Consider the following 13,410-nt stretch of genomic DNA (forward strand, 5'->3'; position numbering starts at 1 on the left):
CACATTTATGACTGTTTCAGCATCCCAGTGATCACATTTTACATTCAGATGCTTGACAATAGGCTCATATTTATGATGGTTGCAATGTCCTGGGGTCATGTGATCATTTTTTGCAACCTTCTGACAAGCAAAGTCAATGGGGGAGCCAGATTTACTATGTTACTAACTTAACTGCACTCATTCACTTAACAACTGTGGCAAGTTGTAAAATGGGGCAAAATTCACTTAACAAATATCGCACTTGGCAACATAAACTCTGGGCTCAATTGAGGTCGTAAGTTGAGGACTACCTGTACATCAGATAGAAGACTTGAAACCAACATTAGTCTTAGATCTCACTTGGAAAGATCCAATGTTGCAGCATTTTTCATTAACAGAATGAAAAGTGGACATTCTGTCAACGTGTTAATTGCAAGACAAGAAAAGACGTTGCTTCTCAAAATAGAAGATATTCTATTCCTCTGACACATCACTGGACTAAGGGAGTAATAGATGCCTAGCAAAAACATATCACATATAAAGTTTGTTTGGAGCCATGTTAGCACAGTGGTTAGAAAGCAGTATGGCAGGCTACTTCTGCTGACTTCCTGCTGCCAGAATTTGGCAGTTTGTCTCACCAGGCTCAAGATTGACAGCCTTCCAACCTTCTGAGGTTGGTAAAATGAGGACCCAGATTGTTGGAGCCAATATGCTGACTCTGTAAACCATTTAGAGGGGCCTGTAAAGCAGTGTAAAGCGATATATAAGTCTAAGCGCTATTGCTGTTGCTATTATTTTATCCAACCTATACTTTATATACTGTATGAGCTAGTATTTGGAGCAATGTTTCTCAATCTTGGCAACTTTAAGATATATGGATTTCAATTTCCAGAATTCCCCAGGCAGGATGGGTTAATGCTGAAGATCTATCAATGTATTATAACCCTGAGCAACTCAGGATTGCACTCAGAAACTATAAAGGTCAGCAAAAATAATTATTTTATTTTTCCAGGATTGAGTCACTGTAAACAGATAAAACGGGTACAAAACAAATATATTCTTTCTCATCTGAGCAAATATAGAACACTGTTTTTCCTTAAAAAGAGGAGAAAAATCAAATAAATCAATTGTAGCACTTTTGGGGTGCTTAACATTTTTGTGAGAAAATGTCACTTGATAAAACTGGACAATTGATGTTTTACACATGCTATCAAAATATTATTAAGTATTAAGTTTAATAATTCAGTGGCGTGTATAATAAGAATAGGAATTATGTGCATGACTAACAATTTCCTTGGAATAAGGCAGGGATGGTAAAATACATTTTAATATGCATCATAATGGAATTTATAATGCATTTGTTCTGAGTTTTCTAGGTCAAATGGAATGTTTCTCCAGCTTATTGCAGCAATTAATGCTATATTATTGGGTATTTAGCACTCCCTGCAGGACAAAAGAAGTATTCCAAATAATTCTTATTACCTGTCATGCAAATAAACATGGGACATATTAAATAACATTCTGAAAACGTAATGCTTGGTATATTTTTAACAATTGCTTATAAATTTAATTTTATATTCTAATTTATGTAAAATTCTTTGTATAAATATTAGTGACAACTAAGGAAGACATGCTTCTCTTATTAATTAATCAGTATCAAATGTAATGAAAATAATAAAGACCCTAAATTCAAAAAGTATATTTTGTTGAGTGTAATATTTGGCAAGAACAAAGGACTCTGCATAATGTTTTAATCAATTAAGTTACATAAAACAGAAGCAAAGCACTGGAGTATACCTATTCAAGAGTTCCACATCCTGCAGCATTACAGATGCCTTACTCTGAATGGGTAAATTCAGGCACAGAGATGTTAAGTTCCACATTCTGATCAATATATATACAGTACACTCAGCATATTTAACATTTTTTGTGAAATATAAACAGATGGTATCTTCTAGACCTCAGAGCTTTCAGCGTATGTTTAAGAAAGATTTATCAAGCATGTAGGGCAAAACTAGAATATTAAAATACAAGCCATTCTGTACTACTGACTTTATAAAGCTATTTATTTGAGATTGGCTATTTGTGAGTATAAAAACTTACAGTGAAAAGCCCTCATATCATTTTTTTTGTAAATAAATAGCTTCTTTTCAACATGTCTCCTACTGACATCCGTAAACTAAACAAACAAAAAACAAAACCTAACCAGGTTTTTTTTAAAAAAAAATGTGAGCAGCCTGAAAATAAAAAGGCTGAAAAACACTTTTTCATAGTCGGGAGAATGTATTTTGTTTAAAGCTTCTTCAATCCACTTGAGAATATATTTCAAAGGAATACCTAGAAACATTTACGAAGTGATGCCTCTTGGCAGCTGAGGGTTTTTTTGACAATATGGTACAAAAACAATTTGGCTTTCAGTGATAGCTAATTGGTCTAAAGTGCATCCTTCGATAATAATTTGGAAGAAATATTTCAGATCTTGTACAAACTCTGCATCTACTATTCAGAAAAGCAATCTTTTTTCCCAGGCTTCTGTAGAGACCTGCAACAAAATGGCTATTTTAAAGGATTGATTCATCAACATTAATGTGATTCTTAAAGCAGCCACATTGCTTTTTAGGCTCACATGCAATAATTAAATAAACTGAGTTACTTTAAAAAACAGCAGAAAGATACTATAATGGCTTAAGGTTTGAATCATTTCTGTAATTTGCACAGCCCTAGTAAAGAATACTCAGTAAGTCAATAAGTCAGTAAATAAATAAACAAATAAGGAGTTAAGTATCTACCACAATGTACTGTATTAAGGAAAAGCATTGTGACTTTGAATGCAGGGCTTGGAATTATACTTTAGTTCAACAGTTCCCAAGCTGTGTGCGGTTAGCAAACTCACAGGGGCATCATGGAATATTTTAAATTTTTGCTCCATTTCTTTGTAAAGTTGGGGTTTGCAATGTCCAATCTTTGTGGAGCTGATTTTTTGGCAGTTGCTATGAAAAAAAAGCAGGTATTGTGTGAAAATCAATGTAGAACACAAAATGAGGGTGTAGGTGTCCAATCTGATTTCACGATTTGAGAAATTGTGTGTACAAACATACACAGACTCTTTTACTAATTAATTGTGGTTATTTAAGAATACTTTTTAAAAGTGCTTGGAATTTAGGTGTATTTTTCCCCCAATGTCTATTAAGTTGTTAGGACATAAAATCTTACTACTTGAACCTAACTACTTAATAAATGAAATTGTTAAAACATTTCCTTTGGTCTACAGCTGCCATGAAAAAATTACTGAAACACTAATGGCCCTTGTAAATCAAGAAAGATTAAAAATCTCTGGTTTAGTTGATGATATTTAAGCAGAATATATTTCTATCAAACAGTTACTGCCACTGCAAGGTGAGGGGTGGTGTGGTGTTGGGAATGAAATAATCACTAAATTGTTGCAACAATCTTTCTTGAAATTCATGAGGAGAAAAAAGGCACTACATCTTCTCAAATGCCAGAATTCATATTTCTTATCAAGGTAAGTATACTCAAACAACTTTAACAACACTTAACAGCAACAGTTATAAATGTATACATTTGTGACTAGGACAATACAAGCTTATATCCTCTCAACTGTTGAGAAAACTGTAACAGTATTTGCAATTCCTTTTATTTCTAGTCAATAAAGAGGTCAAGGTAGCTTAAACCAGTATTAATGTTTTTAGAATAACTTAAAGCAATTCATCCATTAAAAGGATGCACAGATATTTTATACATTTTCTACAAAACCATACATTGGCAATTAACATTAAGAAACATTATTTCACTAAGCTTTCAGTTGTACTGAAAATCTACTAAAAAACCAAACAATTCAGAAAGAAAGTTGAAAATTTGAGATAATTTTAAAACATAAATTAAAAGTACAGATCAAATTGAACAAGTTCACTTTTTAAGATCTATATGCATGCACAAAAATCCAATATGGAAAATGACTAACAATTTGTTACTTCATTTTAAAAACATTTTGCTGTATTTCCAGATGCTTTAGCCCAGCTGATATTCCTAACACACTTATTTATATGACTCATTGATTCCAATGTGTTCACTAGTGACTGTATTTTAGAAATATAATTGTCTCATGAATTAAGAGGAATTTATCACAGAATGAATACATTAACAGGGAAGGCATCGTGCTAGATTTTAGATATCTGGAGTATCTGAGTAATTCCCTAAATACAAAGTATATATTTCTGCTCCCAATGCCCCAGTTTGATTAGTCTCCAAGACAACCATTCAGAAAGTTCACACCGGAATCTGTCTCATAAGCCATTCAACTAACAAATGATAACTTCCCTTTCTGAAAAGGATCTTTACATAACAATATCTGCTTCCATCTCTAGCGTCATCAAAGTGTGTCCTGCTATCTCTTCAAAGTCTCCTTGAGCATGTCAGTTTGGAACTGAGAACTTTATATAGTTCAGCTTTGATAAGTTGGAGAATAGTCCGGCCGCCTAGTTTTAATAATTTTTGGCTTTGGTTTCTTGACTACTTTCCTTGTTTCTTCTGACTCAATATCCTCATTGCTTTCACAAACATGGACCACCACACTAGGAGTAGTTTCAGTTGCAGCATGAAGTTCATATTGAGCCCCTAAAATGTATTTAAAAACAGTAAGTGTTAATAATATACTTAATAGCACATACAATTTCCCAATTGAATTTATTGCATATCGCCATTGATTAAAACAGCCACAACATGATGAGGTGTTTAATACCTAGCTGCTTGCCTTTCTGAATCCAGAATGCTGCTCCCAGATTTCCAATAGAGAATTCAGAAATATCTAACATCTTCTCAATTTTGATAGAACAAAATATTCTCTTTTATTATTTGAGTTAAGAATTGCACTAGAACTGACTGAATTAGTTTTATTTATCATATGAATGTCATTCCCCCCTTTATATTTATTTTACTTTAATCAAAGTAAATCTATCTGGTTTCTTACTACATTATAACTGGTGCATAATAGGCCAAAAAAAGTTACGGATTCCATTGCTAGTTCCTGATTGTTTCAGTCACAAAAATGGGCTGTTTTTGGGAGGTTTGCAGAGTGCAAAAACATTTTTTCCCCTTTTAGAAAGCTCTTTAACTGATTGATGAGATTTAGATTTATCAAGTGCTGTGCCAGCAGAAACAAAGTCTTAGGTGCTGCAAATTGTCAGTGATTTCCTTCTCCAGCACATGGATAAATACACCTGGAAACACCTACCTACCTACTCTCTCTCTCCCTACGTACCCACTGTATTTCTCTCTCTCTCTATCCCTCTATCTACCTACCTCCTTTTTAAAAAAAAATTGCCTCTTCAAAACCTTGGTGCGTCTTATACTCCGAAAAATACGGTAAATTTTAAAGGAGTATTTATTTATTTACCTTACAACTATTATTGTGGGCTCAATTACAGTTGTAAGTCAAGGACTACTTGTATACAACTTCTTTAAGCATGTATTTTAATGGATAATAGAGCAACTTCTTAAGCAGCCTTTTTTTCCAGACTCACATGGAAGTCTAGAATAAAGTTCCATATTTTATGAGCATACATTTTATACACACACACACACACACACACACACACACACACATTTAAATAAATTAAATAGGAAAAAAATAACACGAATATGAGTTATTAAGAATTCAGATTTAAAATGTCTTACCTGGTCCTAATTTGGAAATTGCATATAAAAGATCATAATTAATAGCAGGTCTAGCATCATCTGCTTGTTCCCAACCAACAGGAGGAGAAGTTGGAGGAGAAATCAGGAATTGTTTATCTGGATCAGGTGGTGCTAAGTGTGTCCTTCCAATATGCAATCTCTATAAAGTTATAAAAAAATGCATTCCTATGTTTATTATGACCATTATATGAAATTAAATGAAAAAGATGGCATTCATATAGTTCAGCTTTTTTGCACATCACCTCACTTCTATTTATAAAAAGAGCTGGATCATATTTTAGGCTTTTGTACAAGTTTGAAAGAGCAATGCCACTGCTTTAAGGAATCTACTCATTAAAGTGACTCTTACAGCAGTGGCAACTATCTCTTTGTGTGAAAAACTAGAAAAGATCAGGCTCATATAATGTGCTGGGTTACTCATGGATTGAGTACAATAAATACTCAAGACATAAAAAAAATAGAATCTTCACAATATTAAGACCAAGAATAGAGCATCATAGCTTCAGTTAAAAACCTGACTAATTAAATAAAACTTCAAAAATATAAAAGGTTTGAGCAGTGGTGGTTTGTCAATTTTTTTACTACTGGTTTGGGTGCACTCTTGCGTGCACACGATTGATGCTTATGCACATGCACAGAAGTGTCCGGGCGAGTGGGCGGAGCCTTCCAATGCTACTACTACAGCTTTGCCTGATCCAGGCCGAATTGGGAGCAACCTACCTCTGGGTTTGAGCGTTGACACTAAATCATAGTTAATGAGAAAAGGCTGTGTGGGTTTTATGCAAATACTTTGAATTTGGCTTGGTAACAAGACAGGCAGTTAGTCCACTTCCTTTAAGCAGATTTATATGTTCAAGCAACGTCCTGTCCTTTAGTCTTTGGTACTCAGCTCTGGCATCTGGACCAACTTTATAGGCCTCTTCATGTAAAAGCTCACTGTAATAATCTCATTTTCAGGTTAACAGCTCACAGATCAATCTGGCCAAGTCTAAAACTAAATCTTGGTGATGTTCTGAAAAAGTTACACTTTTCCACTTGTCCCTTCGTGGCTACTGTGTTTCCCCGAAATTACGACATGTCCTGATAATAAGGCCATGCCACATTTTTCTGGTGGGCAAAAATATAAGCCCTCCCCCAAAAATAAGCCCCCTGGACAACCCCCCACCTCCAGCCAGCAGAGCGCCACTCACCAATCTAGTGGTATCCTAAAGGTGCCAAGCTGTGGGAACCGGGGGGGAGGCAAAGGTGATTGCGTTGCTTGGCACCTTCGGGATACCATTAGGTTGGTGAGCGGCTCTGTGCCCAGCTGAAGAGGGGGGTTGCCGGGCGGCTGTTCTCTTGTGAGCGGGCTCCTGAAGAAGCCTGGCACAGCCTCATGAGCGAAAGGCTGTGTTGCGCTGTCGGAGCAGCGCAACACAGCAGCCATGAAGCGACCACTCTCATAAGCAGCCACCTGGCAAAACCCCTTTCCAGCCGGGCACAGCGCCATTCACTGACCTAGGGGTTTCACCAAGCCACATGAGCACCTGTTCGCTGCCGCCCGGCTCCCGTGGCTTGGTGCCTTCAAAATGCCAGTGAATGGCGCTCTGCATGGCTGGAGAGGGGGAGGGGTTGCACGAGTGGCTGTTCTGCTCTCACTCACGTGCCTCCCAGCCTCACGATGCCCTGGCCCAGCTCTCTCCGCCGAGCCAGGGCACCTCCGCTGCCGCTGCCGGTGGCAGCAGCGGAGGTGCCCTGGCTCTGCAGAGAGAGCTGGGCCAGGGCATTGTGAGGTTGGGAGACACATGAGTGAGAGCTGAACAGCCGCTCACACAACCCCCCTCTCCAGCTGGGCAATGGAAAGGGGGTTGCTGGGTGGCTGCTCGTGAGCGTGGTCGTTTCATGGTTGCTGTGTTGCGATGCTGCCATGAGGCCATGAGGCTGTGCCCGGCTATTTGGGAGCCCATTCAGAAGAGAGCAGCTGCCCAGCAACCCCAAAACAATAAACCCTCATAATAAGGCCTAAGCCATATTTTGTGAGTTAAAAATAAGACCCTGTCTTATTTTTGGGGAAACACGGTAATGATTACTCCAAGAGCAATCACAAGCTCAGAAGGAATGAAACCCTGTCAAGAATGGACAACCTCTTTAATTTCATAGTACCTTTGTCTTGTTTTCATTCAGCACCAGCTTACTGGCTCTCACTCAACCTACCAGTGCATCCAGATGCTGATCAAATGTGTTTACATAATCAAGAGAAGCAGAGCTGGGCATCCTCATGATAACTCACTCCAAATCTCAAAAAAAGATGTTGATCTTGGCCAACTATTTCATACAGATATTAAATATTATTAAGAATAAAATGTGACCACACAGAAATTTACAGTTTAATTGTCCTGTGGCTGTAAATATAATCATCCAATATTATCTTCATATTGAATAATTTTGTTGAAAGAACTAGGCAAGAGCAAAAATAAATGAACTCTACAATCAGAGAAGACAAATGCTAGAACAATATTATCCTTGAAACATGACTTTATAGGTACAAACGGTACATTGTGACCTGAGTTCACAATCTACATAGCTGTTCTAGAAGAATGTCATAATAATCACTGAGGTTGAGGAAAATCAGTAAGAATGGCAGACATTACAGGTCAAGATGGCAAAGACTGATTCAGCTCCACAACCAGCCTGCATGCTAAGGTTGCTGGTTATGTTATTTGTACAAGACACTTGTCCTCTCCCATAGCAAGCATGGAAACCCAGTTGATCTTGCTATTAGCAGTTAGTAATGGAAATTACAGATCAGTATCTTATGTGTGCTTATTTAGAGGACAATTCAAACTAGAAAAACAATTCCAAAAGTAAGATAACTGATAGCTTCTGATAAAGCATTTTGAAATAGATCATCAGTACCAACAGACAAGAACATATCAATTTCATAACTCATTTTGGTTATAGCACATTTCTATTTTAAAAAGCATTCTAGATTACATGTTCCCTTAGCAACTCATGCAATACTTTGACTACTCAGACCCTCTCACTTCACAGCATAGGTGACTTTTGTTTCCCGTTATTTGTAAATGGAGTCTAAACAATATTATCTGTAGTGAATATTTTTGCAAATGTACAAATTGTCCTTTGGTAGATTTTTTGTTATATTCCTATTTATTTGAGCTTTTAACCATGCATAATTTATTTTTATTTATTGCCTCTGTTCTTATATTTTAATATTGATTTTATTACTTTATTGCTTGTGTTACCTAAAGAATATGTCCTGTTAAGTAGTCTACCGTATTTTTCAGAGTATAAGATGCACCGGAGTATAAGACACACCAAGGTTTTGAAGAGGCAAATTTTTTAAAAAGTTTTTGCACTCTGCAACCCCCCCCCCAAAATGGCCAATTTTTTGTGAAAATGGGCCAATCCCCCCCCAAAAGGCATGAATAGCCTTTAGGGGGCTTGCAGAGTGCTCCGGGAGTGGAGGTGGGAAAAACAAGCAAAAAACGGCCCGTTTTTTATATTAAAAAAAAAGGCATGGATAGCCTTTAGGAAGCTTATAGAGTTCTCCTGGGGGCTGGGGTAAAATTGAGCAAAACCAGGCCATTTTCCACTCATTTCTGCCCTCCCCAGCCCCCAGGAGCTCTCTAAAAGCTTCCTAGAGGCTCTGGACGGCCATTTTGGTGAAGGGGAGGGGTTTTGGGAGGCAAAAAATGCTGTATTCAGTGTATAAGATGCACCCAGATTTTCAGCCTCTTTTTTGAGGGAAAAAGGTGCATCTCATACTCCAAAAAATATGGTATATAAAAATTAAAACATTCAGGTATACTTATGTCCTAATTTAAATCCTGAGATGGAGTGAGTAAGATAATACCCTGATATCAAGCTCAATTTTCCTATTCTTTTTAGACATACATTTAGGGATCAACTGTGATAATTCCGCATCTCCCAGAATCCATAATTTATTAAGTAATTTTTAATTGCCAGGTTTTATTTCAATTCCTGAAGTAGGCGGCCAAACACCAAATCTACACAGAGTTTAGCTCTCAACTGGTGGTCTGGAAGCTCTACTTATAAAAGTCTCTATTAATATCACTAGAGAATCAATAGATAAGTGGAAAAGCTTTTTAGAAAAGCAGACCACACAACATGTGCCTTTTTTCTGAAGAATCTCTGAATGTTTTAAAATATCAGCTAACCAAATAAACCGTACATATGATAGATGAATAGATACATGCAAAGTAGATAGAAATAGTGAAACTTATGTTATAAATAATGTAAGTTTCACTGATTTCTAGCTCATATATTGAGTAGACATGATGTATTCTAATTGCAGAACACTAGAGGAATGGAAAACTAAGCAAAAAATAAAAATATAAGAACTGGTTAAAAAGCTTTTAAAGTATAACTGGTTACCTTGTCTTACCTGAGCAAAATATAGTTTAATTTCCTTTCCAAGAAATTCTGTCTTGTGTAACCGAATTTTAACCTCAGCTGCTGATAAAGGATTGCTGAAGTTTAGCCTTATTCTTTTAAAACTCTTGAAATAATGAAAGGTGACATCTTTGTCAAATGTTCTAAACAGAGCTTCAAATCTGCCCTGAAAAATAAACATGTCAACAGTTAACAAGAATACAGCATTTATGCCTATCACTTATTGATCTATAAACAAAGACAGAAGTATTTCAAGACAGTTTCGCTTTCTGAAGTAAGTACAATTCATAAATAATGCATCTACAAACCAAAACACAAGCACATTTTCTGCATACTTGGGCTCTTATGCCTCTAAAGTTTTGAGTACAGCTACCAAGACCTTGCCCAATTGTTGTTACTGAGTTATAATTTTTAATGGTTAATAACTGCATGGTACTTTAATTAAATAGAAATCCAGATAAAAACAAATGTAATGATCCAGTTCTCTCTCTCACTGTTAAAATCTCTTTTTAACCCTTTTGTTGTCATGTGCCGAAAACGTGTGCACACAATTATATGCAATGCGCGTGTAGCCCCTCACACTCCCCCACCCCGTGCATGCACATTCAACACCCTGTGCTCCCCCACCCCGCACATGTGCACACGACCACTGCGCATGCACAGGACTCGAAAACCAGTTGGCCGGCGGTAGGCACGTGTGCATGCATGGTGGAGTTGAGTTAGGGCAATGGCTCGTGTGCCCACAGAGGGGGCTCTGTGTGCCACCTGTGGCACGCATGCCATAGGTTCGTCATCACGGCTCTATACTTTATTTCCAAAATGCTTATGTGACAGCTTGCTAGTGCTCCCAGGAAGGTTCATTCCCTCTTCCTCCACTTGCCTGTATGTCTGGTAGCGTTAACCTCCAACCCCACCCCAAATTTCCCTTGCTATATATATTAGTGCAAAGAAGACCCATGTTCTCAAGATAGATTCAGTTTGGAGTGGCAAAGAAAAAGAAAAAGTTACACGATAATCTTCTGGAAGGGGCAACTGAGGAGCAGCTCAAAATTCTGTGACTACCCCATTCTAAGGTTCCCTCTCCCTTCTGGTCGCGTGACTCAGAGCATATGCTCCCCGCCCTGTGGTTTTCAATGCATACATGGGCAAAAACAGCAGACACAACACAACAGGAAAGCAGAAACACATATGGATATAACACAATACAATGATGTATAGGAGGAGGACTGGGAAAAATCTAAGAAGCCATGTTCTGCATAATTTCCCTACTTTGTTTTCTCTTAAGAACATTTTTGATCAGTACTAAACTGCACACACCTTTGTTTTAACTAGGTAAAGGGATCCTTTATTTCTATATAGAAATATAGCACCCCCAGTGGCAGGTTTCTATTCTAATTATACATGAACATCGATAAGGTATGGGCTACTACATACAAACCTAACCAGAATGCAGAGAAAAGACTGAAAATTGCATAAAGACACTCCTTTTCTTATAAACTAGTGACTCTACAACTCATGCATAACATATTTTTGTTTGTTTATTTTTAAACTGTTACAGTTGCAGAGTAGGGAACAGATCACATTCAGAATCACTTGGAGGAATCCTCCAATTATGTTATCCATAGTAGCAATAGCAATAGCACTTAGGACTTATATACTGCTTCACAATGCTTTTGCAACCCTCTCTAAGCGGTTTACAGAGTCAGCATATTGCCCCCAACAAGTTGGGTCCTCATTTTACCAACCTCGGAAGGATGGAAGGTTGAGTCAACCTTGAGCTGCTCAGAATTGAATTCCTAGAGTGAGCAGTGAGTTAGCCTGTAGTACTGCATTCTAATCATTGTGCGACCATGGCTCTTACAGTATCAGAATAGACAAAGGCTATACGATTATCCCATGACTTAGCATAGACCACAAAAATCACCCCATAAACTATTGGATTAAATTGAAATATTTTAATTTTTAATGTTGGGGTAGCCTGAAGAATGGGACAATAAGGCAACATATATACTGGTATTATTAAATACTACTACTATCAATACAATTGCTCAATGTCCTTTGGAAGATTATCTGTTTGGCAGGGCTGCAAATTTTATCTATATCATCCAATTCAAAGGACAGTTATTTCAAAAACAGTAACTAAAATGTAAAATTTAAATAGGAGCTACTTAAGCTATACTGAATGTGTTACTGACACAGACTTTAACAGATCTATGAAAAATGTTTAACAGATATATTTCTATCACCATCATCCTGTTCCAGGAAAATCAGCATCACGTACAGAGGTAGCTAGCTGCTTCTTACATAATCAGAACATCTAACTCACTCTTTGTCTTTCCAAGTCATCCCTTGGATGAAAATTATATGCTATTTTATTGACCTTCTTCTTGCTTGCTGTGCAGCTATAGCCACACCTATAGGATGGTTCTTGCAAGAAGATGGTAATGCTGTTTTGGTTGTATGAGCAACTCTATAGAAACTATATAGCACATCCTAATAATATGTGACAATATAAGAAATATGCAAAACTAGTAGATGAAGAAGATGCAGGGTAAAACTTGATATAGTTTAATGAGGATACTGGGTGCTTCAATATCTGAAGTGAAGTCTGTATTTAAAAAGAACTTCATAAATACAACAGTTGCTCGCCCTCCAAAATATAACTTTTACTAGTCTGTCTTTATATAAATAAATCTGCCAACAACTGCCTTTCCTACTGAGGCACTGCTATTGGAATAGCCATTAGAAATGTTAAGCACACATCCAACCCACATTTATGTTTTCAAGATTAATAAAAATAGTTGCTATCTTTACAATTTATAGTGAAGAACTAGGAGTGGAATTTAAAAGGAGAAAGCGTTTTTATATGTTACTTTTTATTCACCAGCAGGAGCAAAATATAATTATCTCAGTTTAGCTAACCTGAAAAATTAACCAGTAACTGAATGATTAGGATTTTAAAAATATTATAGCTGATAAATAAATATTCAAATCAACAATAAAATTATTCACATGGAAGAGATTATTTAATTGTATCTAAAATAATCATTGTAATTGTTTTAGTAATTATTTTATTTTATTTTAGAATTATTATAATTATTTTAGCATTTAAATGAAAATTTGAACACTAAAATATTCAGGAAAATGCAAGGTTTTCCTTTACAACTACAGCTATTTGAGGTCCAAGGAATGTAGAAATAGATGAAAGACAAATACAGCATAGAGTAAAATATTGGAACTGAAACAGAATATAACATAAAATATGGAAAAATTAACAACTAAAAAGATTACAATGCTAACCTA

The 13,410-nt window shown here is 36.5% G+C and overlaps 1 protein-coding gene across 2 annotated transcripts in view; it reads right to left on the minus strand.

Annotated features, from left to right (window-relative positions):
• Window positions 1-961: 961 nt before the first annotated feature.
• Window positions 962-13,410, minus strand: part of RCAN1 (regulator of calcineurin 1) — a 32,423-nt gene continuing 19,974 nt past the window's right edge. For both annotated transcript variants that reach the window (XM_032219597.1, XM_032219598.1), the window contains exons 2-4: window positions 10,100-10,273; window positions 5,674-5,833; window positions 962-4,614 (exon numbers count right to left, since the gene is read on the minus strand). In XM_032219597.1, coding sequence (XP_032075488.1) covers window positions 4,442-4,614; window positions 5,674-5,833; window positions 10,100-10,273 — 507 coding nt within the window. In that variant the 3' untranslated portion in view covers window positions 962-4,441. The remainder of the gene's footprint in view (window positions 4,615-5,673; window positions 5,834-10,099; window positions 10,274-13,410) is intronic.

Source organism: Thamnophis elegans, chromosome 6 (genome assembly GCF_009769535.1).
Source record: "Thamnophis elegans isolate rThaEle1 chromosome 6, rThaEle1.pri, whole genome shotgun sequence".
NCBI lineage: Eukaryota > Metazoa > Chordata > Lepidosauria > Squamata > Colubridae > Thamnophis > Thamnophis elegans.